The sequence below is a fragment of the Epinephelus fuscoguttatus genome, linkage group LG20, assembly GCF_011397635.1.
Source record: "Epinephelus fuscoguttatus linkage group LG20, E.fuscoguttatus.final_Chr_v1".
NCBI lineage: Eukaryota > Metazoa > Chordata > Actinopteri > Perciformes > Serranidae > Epinephelus > Epinephelus fuscoguttatus.
The window spans coordinates 26,159,214-26,181,053 of NC_064771.1; the positions used below are offsets into that span (position 1 = coordinate 26,159,214).

At 41.5% G+C, this 21,840-nt stretch overlaps 1 protein-coding gene across 1 annotated transcript in view; it reads left to right on the forward strand.

The window, feature by feature from the left end:
• The first annotated feature begins 87 nt into the window (after positions 1–87).
• The window catches only part of dock1 (dedicator of cytokinesis 1), a 292,979-nt gene continuing 271,226 nt past the window's right edge, over positions 88–21,840 (forward strand). The window contains 1 exon segment of the mRNA XM_049564198.1: positions 88–288. Within this exon segment, the coding sequence (XP_049420155.1) occupies positions 246–288 (43 nt within the window). The 5' untranslated portion in view covers positions 88–245.

Genomic DNA, 21,840 nt, shown 5'->3' on the forward strand with positions numbered 1-21,840 from the left:
ATAAGCAGCAGTGGAAGTTTGAGCAGGACTCCCACTGTATGAACGCCTACAGGCTGAAAAAGTTGTGTTCCCGTCCTCCCCCTTGCGGAGCGTCCTGTCACTGGTGGAAAATGGCTGCTCGGAGTGGCTCCCCAAAGCTCAGAGAAAACTGAGGAGAAAAAAAGTCTCCATTACCAACAAGAGGTCACAGCTGGACCTTTTTCTAACAGGATACACGACAACTCGGGGACGCCTCGACACTGACAATGTCTCGCTGGGTGCCCACCAAGAAGGAAAAGTATGGTGTTGGTACGTAAGAAAACTTGCATGCTCCATCGCTAGCTCGTCCTACTAGCTCCCAGATTGCACAAGTTTGGGAAGGATTGTGATTAGAAAGCGACCGGCTGTTTGCTTCCTCGTGTGGGATTGTTTCTTTTACTGTCACATTTGCCTTAATTGTGTGAATGCAAATCTCACGTGTCGGGGATTTGCCAGCTAGTTTTGCATGAAACGCAAAACAAGGAATGTGTCTATTGTGAGGAAGAGTGCTGTGTGTGTGGATTGGGAATTGTTAGAGGCGCGCCTAGTTGTAGCGCTGTTTCCTGTGTTATGGGGCCTCCGCTGCAAACTAACCAGCTACTCACAGGCTAAACTTTTAACAGTATAGCTGATGGCTGTTTTGGTGCACTGCTCCGTCTCCTACACAGGGAAAGCCTTTGTTTGTGGTTGGTTATTGTCACTTCCTCATAATGGTTTGAAACCAGGCGCCCTGGCCTGAGAACATTGTCTCGTTTAGCTGCTACTTTCTCCTGCAGGGGATTATTCAACACTTAAAATATATGTCATCACCAAAAATATCCTCAGCTTGTGTTACTGACTTTGTTTTGATCACTCATGTGTTTTAAAAACACTACAAGTCCAGCATATACTCTGCATCACTGCAGAATAGACATGAATATTAATATTGAGGCTATTTATGTTTTAATCACCCATCCTACTGCCAGATTGTACAGCAGTCATAGCATATGTTTTTGCTCTTTCCTCCAGGCGCTGATAAACCTTTTAATTTCAGGAACTTGATTTAAAAAATTTGCATCTAACCACAGGGTTTGTTTCATTTAAGTTTTGGCCCCAGGGAGCATAAAATCTGTTAGCACTCTTGGCGTTAGATGTAATTTTTGAATACATATCCGTAACAGATAATACACGTTTGTAATTACTGTAAGAGTGTTTTATTTTATACATTTCTCTTGTGAGAATTGATGGATTGTATGTAAAGAAATTGTAAACCGCTCTGATAAAGGCAAAATAGACAGAGATAAGTAAGAAGTTTAAAGGGACAGTTCACCCTCAAATCTAAAATACATATTTTTTCCTCTTACCTGTAGCGCTATTTATCACTCTACATCAGTGGTTTTCAAGCCAAAACAAGACAAGCCAAAATCTCAAGGCACACCTGCGTTTATATCTGTGCACAATAACTTCTATGATGTGTGTTATCACTCTTATCACAACGTCAGACAATAAAAATAAAAAATATGACAGGTAGCAACGCGTTCATGATACTGTCTACTTTCTCTTTTCTTTCAGTGGTAGGTCGTCTTTGCCGTGTGTTTTGTTGTAATTTGCCCCGTACAAAAAGCAATCAATTGTCCCACTCACGGCTTTCTCATTTTAAATGTTATCATCCCTCACACTGGCTGCCACTCAGGGCTTTTGAAGTGTCACACACTTACAGTTCTTGCAAGCAAAAGGCGACAAATAGGTTCCCCATGAAGGTCTTTTTAGAATGAATTAAAGGAAATTACATTTTTAGCTAGTGTTTGCCTCTTTATGAGGAAATGTTTGCGCATGACATACTAGCCCCTTTTACACGGCCAGATTTTGGGCCTGCACTGCGAGCGTTTAGACACACAGAGCTGATCCGAAGTAGGGTAGTCATATTGGCAGAACCCTTATAGTTAAAAAAAGACAGAGGCGGCCTTCTGCAATGGGAGGGGCTGTTGATGACTTGTGGGAGGAGCTGTTAATGACGCCGCATGTGCAACCCACTGGTGGCGGATAAACAGGAAACAGCTGATAGCAGGAATTAGCGAGCAGCTAGTAGCAAAAGGGAAACGCAAACCTGACAGACACTGTAAAGATGAGCAACTGGGGAGACAAGGAATTGCGCGCCCTCCTTGCCCTTGCAAACGAAGAGGACATTAACCGTCAGATGTCATGGACGGTGAAGAACAGGCCAACTTATGAGAGAATCACCGAAGGACTGACCAGCCGCGGCTTCCCTCCCACGTCACTGTTTACGTCACACGCTGAGCTACGCGTTTTGTTACTTGCCCACGCCCCCCATTGCCCTGAAAAAGGCACATTCTGTATAAACAAAAGTAGGTAGGCGGCATTTTGCCACACTCCCTAATTTTGTTTTTATACTGCCAATGCTGAAATAAGACTGATTGGGCTTTCCTGCAAATTTGCACAATTCCTGTTTAAAAAGGGCTACTGACTCAGTCAATTAAACATTTATTCTTAACTTTTTGTATAGGTCCAGTTGAATATTGCAATAATAATAATGCGGCACACTAATGCACAGTATGATAATTTCGATTTTCAAACCAAGGTCGATATTGAAACCAGCACGCTTTCTTCTGCACGGTGATACAGTTGGTGGGTGTACTGCGGTAGAAAGAAAATAGTTCCCACATAAAACTGTTCATAACAAGGTCTGTGGATTATCTTGAGAAACTTGTCATGACTTCTGGAAAGAGACATTGCTGTTGAGTTTTTCAAATGTATTTCTTCGGCGTTTTGAGCACCACAAGCTGAGTGCCATCTAGTTCCATTATAGTCCAGGGAAGGCAGAGATCTGTACGGCTGATATCGCCAACAGTCAGGAACTCACACCAAACAATTTAGGCTGATAAACAGCCCTACAGGTAAGAGAGAAAATATGATTTTTTGATTATAGGGTGAACTGTCCCTTTAACTTTGATGGACACGTAATGGGTAGTGTGAAATATGAGGGGAACATAGTCATGGTTAAACATGCTCGCTGTGCTGTCTTTGAGTGAGTGTAATGGAACTAATCCTGATTTTTCTGGGGATCCCCTGGAACATCCTGATCCTTTTCACTCAGCACTAGTCACGTTTTTTTCCAGAAGAATCTGGTTTCACGACAATGGATTGTTATTTTTAATGTGTGCTATGTACTCGGCCGCATGCATACTTAGTCCCATTTTAGCCGTGTCCATTAGTAGGACGGAGGGCTTGCAGCTGCATGAGCGCTGCTGATTGATGGTTGAGTTCAGCAGGTTACACCAAAGCTCTGATTGGCGTCTCGGACTACACAGCTTACAAATGAGCTGTTTTGTTTTTTAGTCCAGACCACGCCACACGAGCCCGTGGTCACTCCTGTCTCTCGAACAGATACGTTTGGCTGTGGTCGGGGTGAAAATTATGCTATTCTGATGCTAATGATTGCCTGGGTATATTCTCAAATATCCATGAGATCTTGAAAGTGGAAGGTCTTCAGAAATCTTTCAAAATTCTCACGGGGCTCGCTGAATGCAGGAGTGGATGAGTCATTAGTCGAAAGAGAGGCAGCTGCCACATCACTGCTGCAGAGGATTGATAGGGTGCACAGCCATTGCACTTTTAATACTTCATGTGTTGACCAAGTAGCACTAATGAGCACTCTGTGAGACCTCTTATGCAGGCTGTACTCACTGTGGACCTATTCCTGTTTCAGCAAAACTTTTGTCATAGCATTTACTGCTTTCATAATGGCCCCATGGCTTTATTAGTGGATGCTGGGAAACCATCTCCTTTAGTCTTTTCACAGCAGTATTAATAATAAATGCTACTGTCTTCTTACATAGGGCATAGTAGTGATAATAAAGGGCTTTGTTATCATACTGCCAGATTCACACTACAGTATCATTGTGAAAGCAAGACGTTGCACAGCAGCTAGCTCACACACAACAGCCAGTATTAGAAGTTTAACCATGTTAGATTTGTGTCAGAGTAATAACTGGAAAAAAATCCACACATATCAATGAAATATTCATGGTTTTGGATGTGTCTTTTTTTTCTTTGCTGGTTGTTATGCTCCTGTGTGTGACCTCACCAGCTCGTTAGCTTCAGCAACATCAGAAGAGCTCTTGAGTGATCCCAAGTGATCAGTTGTAGTTAGAGCTGGGTATTAGTTTTATATCAGTGTTGTAACACAAGGCTAGATTGAGATCATCTTTTATTTTATCCGAACATCATGATCAGGGGTTTTCATTATTGATGAACCAGTCTGTTATTTTTCAGTTAGTGTTTTGTCCACAAATTGTTAGAAAATGGCGCCAAAGGCACAGAAGATTTAATTTAGAAAACAGAGAAATTCCTCGCACACATACTCACAAGCTTGAACAGTTATTAAAATTGTTGAAAAATTGATAATCATTTCAGAGCTAGTCATGATGTAAGTGTGTTTTCCTGATCTTGTATTTGTTATAGCGTTTTTAAGCTCTTCTGCCTTGGTCAAATGAAAATTAAATGCATCTCTCTGTTTGACCAAATAACAAAGTATTAGATCAAAAATATCATATTTGATTTTGTCAGAACTGCCTCACCCCAGCTGTAGCAAGGAATGACAACATCCAAACTGTCCACACATCATGAAACCTCCCCTTCCTTGTTCTAAGTACAGTACAGGCACCTTCTCATTCAATGCGTTTTCTTTATTTTCATGACTATTTACATTGTAGATTCTCACTGAAGGTATCAAAACTATGAATGAACACATGTGGAGTTATGTACTTAACAAAAAAAGATGAAATAACTGAAAACATGTTTTATATTCTAGTTTCTTCAAAATAGCCACCCTTTGCTCTGATTACTGCTTTGCACACTCTTGGCATTCTCTCCATGAGCTTCAAGAGGTAGTCACCTGAAATGGTTTCCACTTCACAGGTGTGCCTTATCAGGGTTAATTAGTGGAATTTCTTGCTTTATCAATGGGGTTGGGACCATCAGTTGTGTTGTGCAGAAGTCAGGTTAATACACAGCCGACAGCCCTATTGGACAACTGTTAAAATTCATATTATGGCAAGAACCAATCAGCTAACTAAAGAAAAACGAGTGGCCATCATTACTTTAAGAAATGAAGGTCAGTCAGTCCGGAAAATTGCAAAAACTTTAAATGTGTCCCCAAGTGGAGTCGCAAAAACCATCAAGCGCTACAACAAAACTGGCACACATGAGGACCGACCCAGGAAAGGAAGACCAAGAGTCACCTCTGCTTCTGAGGATAAGTTCATCTGAGTCACCAGCCTCAGAAATCGCAAGTTAACAGCAGCTCAGATCAGAGACCAGATGAATGCCACACAGAGTTCTAGCAGCAGACCCATCTCTAGAACAACTGTTAAGAGGAGACCGCGAATCAGCCTTTCATGGTCAAATAGCTGCTAGGAAACCACTGCTAAGGAGAGGCAATAAGCAGAAGAGATTTGTTTGGGCCAAGAAACACAAGGAATGGACATTAGACCAGTGGAAATCTGTGCTTTGGTCTGATGAGTCCAAATTTGAGATCTTTGGTTCCAACCGTGTCTTTGTGAGACGCAGAAAGGTGAACGGATGGATTCCACATGCCTGGTTCTACTGTGAAGCATGGAGGAGGAGGTGTGATGGTGTGGGGGTGTTTTGCTGGTGACACTGTTGGGGATTTATTCAAAATTGAAGGCACACTGAACCAGCATGGCTACCACAGCATCCTGCAGCGACATGCCATGCCATCCGGTTTGCGTTTAGTTGGACGATCATTTATTTTTCAACAGGACAATGACCCCAAACACACCTCCAGGCTGTGTAAGGGCTATTTGACCAAGAAGGAGAGTGATGGAGTGCTGCGGCAGATGACCTGGCCTCCACAGTCACCGGACCTGAACACAATCAAGATGGTTTGGGGTGAGCTGGACCGCAGAGTGAAGGCAAAGGGGCCAACAAGTGCTAAACACCTCTGGGAACTCCTTCAAGACTGTTGGAAAACCATTTCAGGTGACTTCCTCTTGAAGCTCATCGAGAGAATGCCAAGAGTGTGCAAAGCAGTAATCAGAGCAAAGGGTGGCTATTTTGAAGAAACTAGAATATAAAACATGTTTTCAGTTATTTCATCTTTTTGTGTTAAGTACGTAACTCCACATGTGTTCATTCATAGTTTTGATGCCTTCAGTGAGAATCTACAATGTAAATAGTCATGAAAATAAAGAAAACGCATTGAATGAGAAGGTGTGTCCAAACTTTTGGCCTGTACTGTATAGAGTGGTAGTGGAATGTAACTTAATCAATTTACCTAAGTACTGTGGTGTAGTGGAAGGTATATGCAGGTATACTGGGTATATCCACCTCTTTTTCTTGCTGTTTAACCCACCCATCCACCAAGAAGTACACCCAGATGCCTACACAACATATTGTCACTCCCAACTCATCAAATACTGGCGCTTGGTTAGTGGCCCTACACGTCAAACTGTGACGCTCTAGGTAGTGTTTTGGATGCTCAGGGACAACGTGTCAATTTCTTCTCGTTCGTTGTGTCTTTTTAAAATAAACTTCTCTCTTGACCGGAAATGTAAAGTTTCCACTTGTTAAATGCAAACATCTCATTTCAAAATAAACTAACATGCTTATGTTTTTAGCACAAGCCCTATGGCATTTTACATTGTATAAATTAGCCTAGCCGCTAGTGGACTTTTCCTCCACTCATATGAAGCCAGGGACAACAGCAACATTTAACAAAGGTAATGTTACATAATTCGGCTCCATTACAACTCACAAGGTTCACTGACAAAACAACTGTCTTATACTAAACACGTTTTCCAAACAAAAATAACATGCTAACGTTATTAGCACAAGTCTATGGCATTTTACACTGTATAAATTAGCCTAGTGGATAGCGGAGATTTCCTCTGCTCATATGAAGCCAGGATAAATCACACACAAGACTTTAAATGCTATTTTGTGGAGGCTTTATTGTCTTCACAATCTAAATGCTTTGTTTCCACTGACAGGAGGTCGGTGTTGCTGTGACGTGTAGTTAAATATCTGGGGAGGTGCACATCAGGCCACAGCTCTAAAAAGTGCTGCTGGAGAACTAGTGAGTGAATGACTGAGGTGGAGCTGTGTGGAAAGTGTGTCAGAGGAGAGATGCACACTGGTATGCGTCATGTAACTTAACCCTGTATTGATATAAACAGTGTAGTCATTATATCGCCTACCCCTAACCCCTCTACTTAAGTTCAAAAATTTAATACGGCACTGGTGTATTTTCATGTTGTAATATTGCTACTTTTACTTCTGTAAAGGATCAGAATAATTCTTCCATCACAGGCACACAGACATCAGCTGTACTGTAAGACGAGAACAAGGTTTGGTATGTGGGCACCTTGACTTGATTTCGGAAACTCATGTTCTTAATGCGTCTAGAATCCTCTTCATCCGACCAGAGGCAACAAACCTTATTGCTTTTTACATTGTTGGTGACGGTTCTCAGTCTTTTTACATTGTTACTCAGGATAATTGTCACCCTGAGGCATTAACTTCACTTCGTTCTCTACACAATGTCTTCACTTCTACTGGCATTTTCAGAATGCTGCTCATCGGCTCACATTTAACTCCGCCGATCTGGTGAATTGACAGAAATCGTCGGCATTCATGAGGTGGTCGCGTACAGAAAGAATTATTGACTACCTTCAAATGAAAGTTGAGGTTTCGGGCTGAGGGCTTAACTTCATTCTTTGACCCCTGTTCATATCTTAAAAGAGGAGAACAGCGATCCATTCCTCAAAGATATATTAAAATCATATCTCTCTTGACCTTGAACTAATTTCATTACACAGTTCTTTTTTGTCAAATGCCAACCAGCCTGGCATAAATCAAAGGGATCAGGAGTTGTGAAGCCTAGTTATTCTTGTGGCATCTCAAAAGTGATTTAACAGGGCCTTGGGGAAATGTTTTTTAGCTGTCTCGCGGCTCAGTGATGAATTAACCAGAAATACTTTTTGATGCTAATTTCAAGTGTTGTCTCATTAATTCTGTTTCATCAGGATGTTGCTGTTCCTTAAGAGAGACTTCAGAGGGTTGAGGTTCTAGAAAGCAAACCAGGGAACACTAAGCAACAGGACTATTTACTGTATCTACGCATCGCTGTTGAGACTTCAGCACAAATTACCCTTGTGAGCGTGTGCTGTCATGAGAAATGTTTTCCACCTCTCAGCGTCTTTCACTTTGTAATTTAGCTTTAAGTAATCTAACATAATACCAGCTCAGAATATAGAAAATTCCATGATTGTACAAAATATATTTAGTTCTTTTTCCGGCTTGCAGTTGCAGGTTTGGACAGTAAGGAAACGCTGCTTCCTGTAGGTCAGATCACAGAGTGGCAGCTTATCTAAGACGACAATTGGACACACACACATAGACACACTGAGCTCTAAATGTTACACGCTCTGGTGTGGCTGTGATTCATATTTTTAAACTGGTGTGTGGCAGGCAGACTGCAGGCCAACAGGACTGACAACCCTAGACAGCTCTCATTTGGAACAGGTTAGCGGTGAGTGACACATTGGGAGCAGAAAATAGAGACGCAGTCGCTCCCCGTCTCTCGACTGAGGCTGTGAGTAATTTGTGAAGCCCCCGCCCTGCACCCAAGAAAACCATCTCCCACCCACAAAGTGCAGTAAGCTAACAAATATGGTTGCAATTAAAGAGCAGTCTGGGTTACTACATAAATTCTACCCATGTGTTTCAAGCTCCCTGCTTCGTATTTTGCACTTCTCTTATAGCCTGGGCTGGAGCTATTTGGTGTGAAATGCTGGAGAGGGAAATTCGTGTCATTCCCTTTTATCAGTTTAGTTCTTGGTTTTATACGCTGGGAGTTATTTTCATTACATTTAATTCAAAAAATGCCTCGTCTCACGAAAGGCACAATAAATATGAAAAGGGAAAAAGTGTGGGTCTTGTCGGAGCTGCACTCCCTGCCAGATATCGCAGCTATTAATTCTGACATAACAAAGCATTCAACAATATTAACTACACAGTGGAGTTTAAGAAGAAGGCACCTGATTCCTCTCTGCCTACACTTAAACTTTGTCCAGGAAAAAAAAAGCTGAGCCGACGAAATCGGAGACAGAGCGCTTTTACCAGAGTGAAATAAAGCAGCTGATTAATAGGAAGGAGCTGGGAGAAGGAACGAGATGCTGTGGAGACAAGCAGAAGAGGGGTGTATTTTTTTCTTGTCAGGAGGGAAGCCAACAGTTTCATCTTTGTTGGGTCTGTGTTACACCCAGGTGGTGTTAATGATCGTCTACCTTTGCTCATAAATAAAACTGCACTAACAGAAATTGCTCGTATTTTGAAGCAGTAAAGTAAACGATGCACAAAGCCACAGTTTGATACGCTGGGTTTATTTCTGGTCATGCATCTTTCCTTCGGTGCGATGACCAATGTGTGTGTGGTTATGTTTGGTAAGAAGAAAGTGTCTTTATTAAGCACTGCTGAGTGCCAGAGTCTCTTGAGTGATTGCCTGGAGCCTGAAAGCTAAGTTAACACTGTTATTTCCAGTTTTATGAGTTTGTGCATCACAGCGTTGGATTATTTGTTTTTGTCGGATGCTGCGTACACCCTCCACCTGGGAACTCATCCTGCTCTACCCCCCCACCCCCCCCCACCCCCCAATTTAATACAAATGTGCTGCACTTACTGAACTGCTCTACAGATCTGTAAACAAAACATCTTCCTCTTTCTGTAAGCCAACTCTGCATAAACATTTGTAAAAATGTGTGACTTAGTTAATGCAGTGTCACATGTTGGGTGCAGATTACATCACAATTTGAGCTAGCTGTGCACAAAACCTTTGATTTATACATAGCTATGGGCATATGTATGTAACTTTTGGAAGTACTTACAAATTGAAGACTATCACAAATGGCCAGTTCATTCAGGGCAAGAATCCAGTGATGGAATTTTTTATTTTACTTGGTATAGCACACAAAAACCTACAAAACCTTTTTTGGGTTACATAAAAATATTTGCAAAATCAGAGGATAATTTGGTAGAAGGACCTAGGGTGTGATCAGAGCCATGAGGAATGGTTAAAAATACTGTCAGATACTGGGAATTATATGAAGGATGGTAGGGGGACATTTATTCAAAATAAGTTAACTAGTCCATACCCACTGAGTGCACAGTTGCCCACGTACAGTTTCATATGGTGTGTGTTTGGGATACAGGTCATAGGAAACTGCAGATTAAATAGTCAACTGAACCCATTAAGAAGAGCAATGTATTCAGACAGAGTTTTTGTGAATTTGATAGTACGATTGATTTATTGAAAGTACAGTAGTACCATTGCCAATAGTGGGATAGTTAGTGGGCTAAAACTGTACATTAGTAGTTGAGGTAGCGCATTGAAAGGCAGATAGTTAAAGTCATTGCCTTATAGGAGCTCAGTTTTAGTAAGTTTTCCAACTTTTGCCAAGAGGGAACTTTAGATATTGGTCCCTAGATTATGTTCACCCAGTTTCATGCAGATCAGTCAAACTTCCTAGGAAGAGATCAATTTTAAGTGTTTTTCAAAAAATTCAAAATGGCAGAAAATCTATATAACCGGAAGTTATGGGCTCTTGAGGCAAATGTGTTCCTCATGAGGAGAGGCATCTGTGTGCAAAGTTTCATGTCTCTACGACATACGGGGCATGAGAGATGCCCATTCAAAGTTTGCAATTTCAATCAGTTACTTTAGCGCCCCCCTTTGGCCAATTGATGTAATATTGCTTCATTTGCATCCTCCCATGACCCTCTACCACTGTGCCACATTTCACATGGATTGACCAAGTCAGTGAGGAGAAAAATGTGGAACACCCACACCCACAGACAGAGTTTTCGTCATATAGTACGATACATAGGTTTGGATTGGATGGGCTTGCTTACCAATCATTTGTGTTGAAAATGTCGACAGAAAAATACATTTTTACATGCAGTGTGGGAGTGTAAACTTGTTTACCTATTTTTGGACAAAGTTCTTGAATACATACGAGAGTGGTTAGGTTTGGCAGTACCTGTCTTGGCAAGATTATGCCTACCGGGAGATCAAACAGAATTGGCCAGTATATCAAAAATATTACTTAGCAATGATACAGGTAGGGGGTGTTACAGCTGTCCGAATGATTCTCAGATTGCGGAAAAGTACATCCTCTACAGATCTTGAAAAATGGATGGAATCTATTTCAGAAATGGTGTCACATGTGCTTATGTTTGCTGGAGTCAGTGATATAATTTCAATCAGGAGAGACAGAAGAATGACAAAGATGAAATTTAATGCAGAATATAAGTGTACAGATTAACAGATGATAATAAGATTTGGTGCTTTGACGCCAGAGGGAGATTATTTGTGATCAAGGGACATCTGAGTGGCAGCAAGATAAATTCCCCCATGGAATCTAGACACTGGTGGAGGTGGTGGTGGCTGATGACTCAGGTTGATGGCTGATGAGGCGAATAGAGGCTGCATCTGTGCTATTGGTTGATCGTGGAACAGCTGATGACTCGATTGACAGTCCCGAACACTGACAGCCGGAGATAGAGAGTGAGCATGGGTGCAAGAGTGAATGGACAAAAGTTACAGCCTAAGCATGAAAAAGTGTTCCTGACTGAACTTTTGCTAAATATTTAGAGACTCGAATACGTTGGTCATTTACTCTTCATTGTCTCTGTATTCATTAGACACTGTCTCTCAGACTTAGTCAAAACTTTGGCCATCATCCTCCTTCTCCTCTGTCTTTGGAGGTCAGTATGACTTTGCTATTATTCATTCTGAAAGGGAATTATATATTAACTATGGGCCACGCTGCTTGGTGAGGCAATTCTAATAGTACAGCTCCCAATGGCTTGCTGTGAGATGGTGGCTAAGACAAATGACAGCTGGCCTATTTAATCAGTGCATAGCTAAGTGGTTCCACACTATTCCTTTTTGGCTCACCACTGAGACAAAGCTGGAACACTTCTACATCTTGTTTTAAGCGTCGCTGTCATCCTAAAGGTTGAGACGGGGGCAGTGTGAACAAGTTAACCTTGGATTTACACAGGTGAAAATTTGTCTCTTTACTGTAACCATAGTTCTTTTACAAAGCTAGGATGTTTAACCTTTGACAGCAAAATGTGGAGCTGCTTCAGTGACAGGGAACAAGTAAATCTGGAGAGCACTTAAAATTTAATGTCATGAATCAGGAATGAGTCAGCATCCTGTGAAATCATCATTTGTACCCTTTGTGTGGACTTTCTGTCCTCGTTCTTGATCTCAGCTGTTTTTGTTTTTGCTGTGACATCTGGCTGTTGGCTGGTGATAAATGCTGTCATCAATATGTAGCCCTCATGTTTTTTACAAGCTGTTTCTCTACATCGTAGAAATAAGCTGTCTAGACCTGCAGTACGCATAAGTCATTGTTGTGAGCAGTTTCATGGAGGAACTATTTTCTTTCAGCTGAACTACACCCATTAACTGTATCATCGCGCAGAAGGAAGTGAACATGTACTCACCCCTTTAAAAGCAAACCTTTTTCCTTACCTTCATAAATAAATGCCATCTCAGTGAGACAATGACAAGAAAACTGAGTTGACTTCCTTTAGCTAAACTATTAAATGGCTAATAGTTGCACTGGAGCTTAAATGTGATCGGTTGCCTTTGGTGTTGGTGGCAGACGGCTCGGGACGCATTTACCTGACCGAACCTGACCTGAATCTGAGACAGTTATAACCTAGCCCCGCCCAACCGTGGCAGACTTTCTGATTTTTAAGTTTGAACCTGACCCGGGCTCGACGCAGCGGGTATCCACACTCTGAGACAGTGACACAATTTGACTCTACACACCATCTTTGTTGTGAAAGGTGAAACATGTAGGCCTGAGCGTGCTTGGACCTCCATGTCAATCACAGTGGACCATGATGTTATTTCTTGGCATTTTGTCAAAGGCACAGAGACATGAAGACGAAGAGACACACACGCACGCACACATGTGGGTTGATCATGTATGATGGCGCCGTACGGTTGAGTGATTTATGTGGGTCGTTCCCGTTGCTCTGCTACACAGGCAGGCAGTCTCCAGTACCCTGAGTATTGATTGAGGACATGCCAAGCAGCTTGTGCATTGTCTGAAAAGAGTCCTGCTGTGCTGCTTTTGCTAGCTTGACAGATGGCTAATGGTGTGTAACACGTCAATGTTAAACAAAGGTCAGTGATGTAGATGTGTGTTATTACATAATTCAGATTCAGATGGATGAAATTAATATATGAGGGCCTTTTAAGTGCCATATTATATCAGACAGGCACTTAACATTGTTGTATGAAGTCGGTAGTTCATATTCATGGACTTCAGCTTAGTTTAACATCTTAAGACTTTCATCTAAAATGATCACCAGAATTGAACCAAATGTAATTCCCGGTGGATTATTAAGACAAAGCACTTTTCCTCTTTGACAAAGTTTTTAAAAAATGACTTTATTAGGTTGGCAAAGGAACAATGACAATTTTAGCCACAGTTATTTGAGCACCTTTATTAGAATTTAATCTAAAGGAGTAAGGGGAGTGATCACTCAATCAGGGTGCCACCATGTGTCAAAGGAGTTACAAATACAACAACAACAACAACAACAACAACAACAATAATAATTTTTATTTATCAGCAACTTTTACAGCACTCAAGGACACCTAACAAGACACAGTTAAAAACAAGCAGCAGAACGGCTGAAGGCTCTAGAACCCATGGTAGACAAGCAGGCGGGAGGTGATGGGAGCTGGATTGCAGCAAACTAGGGCTGCCCCCGACTAAGAATGTTCCTAGTCGACCAATAGTTGTCATTTAGGGCCATTAGTTGACTAGTTGCCTGCATGTTTATGATATTAATCTAATTATTAAATGGTATATTTTGGGCAAGGCAACACAATGGTTTGAGTTGAAGGTGTGAGAAAGAATAGTATCAGTAACATTGTTAACACTGTGCTACATTACAGAGAAATACAAAATCGTACTAATGAACCTTCATTAATATAGGCCTACATTTTATCTACAAGTGCACGTCACACACTGAGCGAGCCGCCTGTTAATGACACTGTGGGCTAATGGGCATGTAGCTACTTCCATGTTTCAGATGATACGTCATGTTTGTAGTCGACCAATGAAGATGAGTTTACATATCACCTTGGGTTCGTCCTTCACCTTCTCAGAATGATCCCACACTTTGGATTTCCTGCCCGACATGTTATTAACTAGCCTGTGGAATAACCGCAGGTACCAGCCCTGGAAATTAACCTGACCCCTGAGTGTGTCCACTTCCTGTGTCTGTCCTTTCAAATTAAATACCCAAATGGTCATGGTCCATGGTCCAGTTTTTTTTTTCTGCGACTAAGCGACCAATGAAATCTTGCAGACTAATAACCTTCATGGTCAACTAACATTTGGTCGACTATTAGGGGGCAGCCTTGCTTGTTTTGCCCACTACTAAAAGATACTCAGTTTACAGTCATAGAGGAGTAAAGAAACCAGACATTCTAAACATTTAAGAAACAGGAATCAGAGAATGAGGGATGCTACCCTAATCGTGAAGTATCTTGTCTCATAATATTACCAATAACCACACTTTTCAAAAGTTATTGCTTTTGTTGTAGCCTCCTTTTGGATTACTATTAATGCTTTCTTATCCCCATGCTTACAAACTACTGGAAAATTAAACATAACATTTTTGTTTGCTCCCATTTTTCAAGAGTTGAAATAAAAGATTTAAGACTTTTCTATGCACACAAAGGACTTAGTTTTCTCAAAGTTTGATCACACTAGCACTTTGTCAACATAATTCATGGCAACTCAAGATGCTGATTAAACAGCATCATTACTACACAGGTGTGACTTTGGCTGGTCACAATAAAAGGCTGATCTAAAATGTATAGTTTTGTCACACAACACAATGCCACAGATGTCACAACCGTTACTTGTGAACTAAACATTCGTTTCTCCACCATAAGTATTCTCCAGTGTCATCTCTGGGAATTTGGCAGCACATCCAGTTGCTTTAGTGAGCCAGCTCTGGACTGCCACATCCTTCTTCACCTGTAAGATGGTCTGAGACCAGCCACTGAGATGGGTGTCGCTGAGACGGTTTCTTACAGTGTGTGCAGAAATACTTTGTCGAGCAAACCAACTGGGGCATCAGTTCTCCAGATGGCTAGTCTCAGACAATCTCACAGGTGAATACGCTGGATGTGGAGGTTCTGGGCTGGCGTGGTTACACATAGTCTGTGGTTGTGAGGACGGTTGGATGTACTGCCAAATTCTTTGAAAAGATGTGAAATGAACATTCAGCTCATGGGCAATAGCTCTAGTCGACATTCATTCAATCTGCATGCCGATGGCACGCTCACCCAAAACTTGTGACAACTGTGGCATGTGCCGTGTGATAAAACTGCACATTTTACAGTGGCTTTTAATTGTGACCACTCAGAGGCACACCTGTGTAATGACCATTCTGTTTAATCAGCATCTTGATATGCCACATCAGTCAGATGGATGGATTATCTTGGAAAAGGAGAAGCGCTCACTAACACAGGTTTTAACAGAGATAACACAGATGTGTGACCAAAATTTGAGAGAATTAAGCCTTGTGTTGCATTTATACTTCTAAGATACCCAACCATGAACATCAGGAAGCACGTATTTCCTTAGATTGGTGTTTTTCTTCAGAGGAGATACAGTCATAAGAAAGAAAAAGCAGCGCAATTGCTTTGTGGAAACCAATTTTAATGTCTTGGAATAAAAAAATTAGAGGAAAGAACTGGCAGTGAATATGAGGCTCTAAACTCAGTCTGTATTTGGTATTCTTAACAACATCTATCTAACCACTCTGGCTGAGGCTTTATTCTACCGGAGTGATGATGAGCTCGCAGCTGAGCTGAGGCTGTGCCAAGCTGCCAGTGGGTGAGCTGACACTGGACGACCTGTCTGTTTCTGTGGGTCAACATGGGCTAAAAGGACCAGCTCCCTGGGAAGACTCACTTCCCAAGTACCTCAGAAGACAGAGTCTAGCTGTGAGCACTTGGCAGGTATGACTTGGGATGTATGCATAGCTTAAAGATGAGCGCCGACGGCATCAACATGCAAGCTGTTATTAAAGTCCCATAAGCTGAGAGACATTCTCCGCTGAATATACTTAGTTTGCCTAAACTTCCACAGAGTTATGTTTTTTCCAGTCATTTTACTGTATTGGTTTTGAGTCTTCTAATCCCACATGCTGAGATTCCTGCACAGTGGAAATCATAGGGCTCAACAACTACGAGGCTATTCAGGTTATAAAAATGTCAACATTAATATCAGCTGCAGCCCATATTAATGTTGCGTTTGTCACCTTTAAAATGTCCCGTGGGTTGTTTTGGGGACTTGTAATGGAGGTGTCAGTCATTGATTGTGGTCGCAGACGGACTTGGGATTGCCACGTGCAGCAAGAGACAGCCTTTCAGTACGGCTGGCATTTGATGAAATGGCCTTTTGTGTGTGTGTGTGTGTGTGTGTGTGTGTGGGGCTAAATACTTGATAAAGTCAGAGCGATGCAGCTCAGATGTTGGTGGGCCCCTGAGGCAGTTTTAGATTTCAGTGAGTGGCAGCTCTACTCTGTGATCAACCTTGGGGGATTTAGATGAAGTCGTCTCACTGCGGTTACTGACACCTCAGTGTCCCTTTTGTTTTAAAAAAGAAGACAGAGATCGTGGAGACATGAAATGAATTTTTATCCGGCCATCAGATCATCTACCTGAACTTTTATACTGAAGCCCTCCTCTGTATTTGCACGTGGGTGCTGGATACAGCTAGGTCAGTTAAAGTGATACACATATACAGCTACGATTACTTTCCTGATCAAATTGGATCTATAAAACATCAGAAAAAAGCGAAATTTCCCAAAACTGTGACTAAAATGATAAATCAGTTATCAAAATTTAAATTTTTTTCTCGTCAATTGTTTCAGTGCTACTAAACTGGTGTAAAAATCCAACATAGGTTGAAAACGGCTGCAGCTAATGATTATTTTCATTGTTTTTGATTAATTTTTGTTCAACCAGCAGTCTAGAAATCCCGAAGATATTTGTTTATTATCATGTACTAGTCCATACCCATTGGTAGCTTTGTCACCTTCTACCTATGGCAGTCCTCAATGCCTGTGTGCAGTTTCACATAGATTGACCACATCAGTGAGTAGAAAAACGTGGGACAGACAGAATGACTGACTGACAGAATGACACACTGACAGTTTCCATGATTATGTACAGCATACCATACCATGACTTAGTCATACCAAAAATTACAAAAAACCCCCCAAACATTGGGCCACAGGGTGAGCCACAGCGATCGGTCGCATTTTAGTCATTTTTAAGCATTTTTCTGTTGTTATAGCGCCACCCAGTTGCCAATTAGAGTTTAATTTCTCCAGTCACCTTGAGGCGTCCTGTTCTACATATCTACCAAGTTTAGTAAAAATCAATATGGCGGTTAGGCCTAGATAAGAAATTAGCTCTCTAGCGCCCCCATTTTGTTTGATGGGGTCAATAATGGAGGGGTCCCCTCAGATTATGTGTGGTCATATGCCTACAAAGTTGCGTGGTGATGGGTGAAACCCTTGAGATGTTATACACCTTTATGTGATGAGCCACGCCCTCCACAATATTCATTGCCTTATAGAAGCTCAGTTTGAGTAAGTTTTCCAACTTTTGCCAAGAGGGAACTTTAGATATTGCTCCCTAGATTATGTTCACCCAGTTTCATGCAGATCGCTCAAACTTCCTAGGAAGAGATCGATTTTAAGTGTTTTTCAAAAAATTCAAAATGGCGGACAATCTGTATAACCGAAAGTTATGGGTTCTTGAGGCAAATGTGTTCCTCATGAGGAGAGGCATCTCTGTGCAAAGTTTCATGTCTCTATGACATACGGGGCATGAGATATGCCCATTCAAAGTTTGCAATTTCAATCGGTTGCTATAGCGCCCCCCTTTGGGCCAATTAATTTTCTGTGAATCGACTAGTTGATTAGTTGAGAAGCTGTTGCATCTCTGTATTCTTCAACAGCAGCCTGTTAATGTTCAAGGATTTTTTTACAGTAAAGCATAGAGTGTGGCTGAAGAGCAGTTAGTGTTTGTTACAATAGTAGTATTTATGATGCAAGACCGTTATGCAGACTTACTGTGAGCTTTATGCTTATCGATAGTGACAATTAAGGGGTTCTAGTATAAATGAAGTCAAATTTGACGTGTTATGGAAGTATGTTGAATATGGAGCTTGGCGCAAATACTCTGTGATAGGAGTGTGTCAGAGAAATCCAAAAATCCTCACAGTTAAATGCATCACATTGAAAGAACACTAGTCATAAAAAAGTGGTCAGTAATTAAATTGTGGGAAAAAAGTATATGAATTGCTATAGTTGAGGTGTATTTAGTATTTTATACTGTATATGAAGCATGACTCAGGCCCAGCTATAGGGTAATTGAGGGGTTTCCTGCATCATCAGAACAGTACAGTCATGCTTTCAGAAGTAATGGTTAAAAATATCTCCCCTGCGATTGAAATCAAATGCTCAACAGTCATTTGTGAAACCACAAGCTTTGTCTCTGAGCAGACGCGTAACCTATGAGATAGTGAAAGTAAACAAATAAGCGAGGCTCTGCAAACACGGCAACAGAAGAATCGAGCCTATAAATACATCATTAGATGCATACTGTTGGTTTTGCTGCAGGCTGCAAATTGTTTCCGAGAGCTCGCGTCTGGCCTGTGCTGCTCCACTTAAGTTATTAAATGAAACAATTGATGGGGTAGTAAAAGGTGTTACTTGAAATTTAATTTAGAAAAGGAGGAAATTATTATTCCTCAAATGCATGTTTTTATTTCTTCTTGAAAGCTTACGCTGATGTATACTAATCACATCTGAGCTGATTAAACTGCTGCTTTAAAAAGGGATGGAATCAAGGTCCCTTCACAGTCGTTATGAGCCATTCAGCCGGCGTATATATAGAACAGTCATTAATTTGGTAATGGTTCACACTCTCAAGCTTTGGTGCTGCAGCAAGTCCAAGGTCCACTGATCATAGATGTATTTCTAAAGGCCCAGTGATGATGTTGTCAGTGGCTGGTACGCTATGTACTTGCTTTTATAAAAAGTGCTTTGCAATCAGAGGGAGAACAGGGTGGTGGTTAATTTCAACAGCTTACAATGTTAAGGCCAAATTAATTGTCGGATCTTTGTGTTCTCCGGGCGACTAAACCAGTTGGGTGGCAAGGTTCAGTGGATTATACTGGGAGTTAATTGACTTCATCTTTTCCAGCAATTTAACACAGAACATTTTAGAGGTGATGTGATGTAGAGCAGGTACACTTGACGAATATTAAGAAATATTTTCTTCAGCTAAATTGGATCCAAGTGTTTGTGCCGCAGTCTCTGCTTTATCCGCGCATTCAACAGTTGTCTTTTGAATGGTCCTCGCTGCGCAAGGATGCCTGCCTGGCTTTTAAGACTATCTGACAGTTTGATGTTGGCGGTTAGAAGCAGTGGGTGACTGCAGGCAACCTTTTCTACCATTATTACTGATCTTCCCGACCTCCTCCTTTTCTGTAGGACATTTCAAAGTATTGACGCCATGCTGCTCTCTCATCACTGCCAGTGTGACTTCTGCTTCAGTAGAACACAGCCTCAGCCTTGTGATTATAAATAACAGCACAGAGAACAGGTCCTAGGCATTTCCTGTTGCATATGGCTGTTTCTGCTCTACTTGCTGCTGCTAGATGTGGCAAATACCATCTGACGAAGGTCAAGTACGGCATCATATGTTTGTCGGTGAAGCCACATTTTTGGCAGAATGCCACCGTAGAGGTTTCAAAAGTAAACTTGCTGAGTCAATTGCGGAGTTTCTTCAAATATTTGAAGGTAATTATGCACTCATTAGCATGCGTATCACAAGAGATGTAACACAGGGCAGGAAATAATTAGCTACTTCTTGCTGTGCAAAAGGCTAATCTGTGTGGATTCTGCCAATTTACTTCTCCATGCTGTGTAACGGAGTATGGATGGAATAAATACAACCCTGTGATCTCTTCCCATTGTTTAACCAAAGATGTGTTTACCGCAGTTGAAAAATGTTCAAGTCTTGATTAGTATTTTCAAGAGGCTTTTAATGATTCTCCTGTTGAATCAACGAGTCATGAAGTAAGCTCTTATTCATTGTGAAGCTCATGAGAAGTTTGTGCAAAGTGCAAACAGGTTTGCTTTGCAGAGCCAGTGCAGATACTCGTACTCTACCACAAATAACACCAGAGACCGCTGTGTGAGAAACTCTGTGTGAAAATCTTTGCTCGGTGCTCTGTAATGAGCCACGTTCTGCTCTCCCTCCCTGTTGTATTGGGAAGATGATTTTCAATTAAAGGCTCTGCAGAGGCATTGGAAGCCGACTCGGAATCGGCCTGCGTTAGATTGTACCCCGAGGCCTGTGTTGGAGCTTGGTGCATGGCAGGAAGTTCTGCCAAAAGGTATTACTGCTGTTGGCATCCAGATCTGGCACGTTGTAGTTTTTCTCCACCTGCTCCTCCCTTCACCTCTCCTCATGCCCCCAAACCCACACACATCCTCCGCTGTGCACTATTATATTTCTACAGTGTTCTGTTTACCTTATCTTTTTTTTAAAAAGAGGTATTGTTAATCTTCCTGTAGCCATGAAAAGCATCAGTGTTTCCTCCTGGCTTACTGGAAAGGCCCCATCTATTGTGATACAGTATTAATCTCGAGTGGCATTTCCTGCTTGTTTCCAGTCAGAGGGAGGAGAAATCTGGTCCTACAGGGAATGTGTGAGAGAGGGAGAGACCCGGGGCTTTCCTCTCTCCTCGCTCAGCTGCTGTCGTATACATTTCAGGTTAATTACAATAGCATTATCTCCACTTTCCAACTGCAGATAAAGCTAAAAGGCTGTTGTATATAATTGGTTTAAGAAAAAGGGTGATTTTGTTGGTATTTCTCAATCCCGGGTTCACTGTCTGCATTTGCCTCTAAATTAGAACCATCGGGCTTCCGTCTGAACGCCTAAACCTCTTATTAAACCCTATTAGAGAAGGACTTGAAATTAATTATCATGTTTTCCCCACTGTGTACATCAGTGAGAAAGCTCTTTCTCCATCTGAGTGTTACAAACATACCGTACAGCTGACGCAGAATATATTGCAAACAATATCTCAGCCAAACCCCAGAGGACGACATCGCCGTGTGTTTTAATAACATACTTAGTGGCTTTCATTTCTATTACAGTGAAATGATCTCTGTAAGAGTAGAAAATAATTAAAGAAAATGAGAATAATTGCGATTTCCCAGTCCTTGAAATATCCCTTGACTGCCTCAAACAGGATGATTCTGATGAGTTCTGAATGCTCTGAATGTTCTGAGTGCTCTTAGGGTTATTAGTATATTGCTGATACTTTTGTATTCAACTTTTATCTTGTCAACTATTGTGCTACAGGGGACACCTGAGTGTTATTTTGAACTGTGGGAGTTCATTCATACAATTATCTCCTCCTAATGGGTTTCATTTACACTCAGTTTGAGACAATGAATCTTCAGCTTTGACACACTTACCACTCATGGAAACACATAGCCTGTGTGTGCAAGAGTCACCCATGTCAGGTTGGGATTGTGGCTGAAACGATGAATCGATCAGTCAGTTGACCGAAGCGTCAGCAAGTTTGATAATCAATTCAAGGTTTCTGTGTTTATTAAGCTTGAAAACAATACTGTTATGCCATGTAAACAAACCACGTA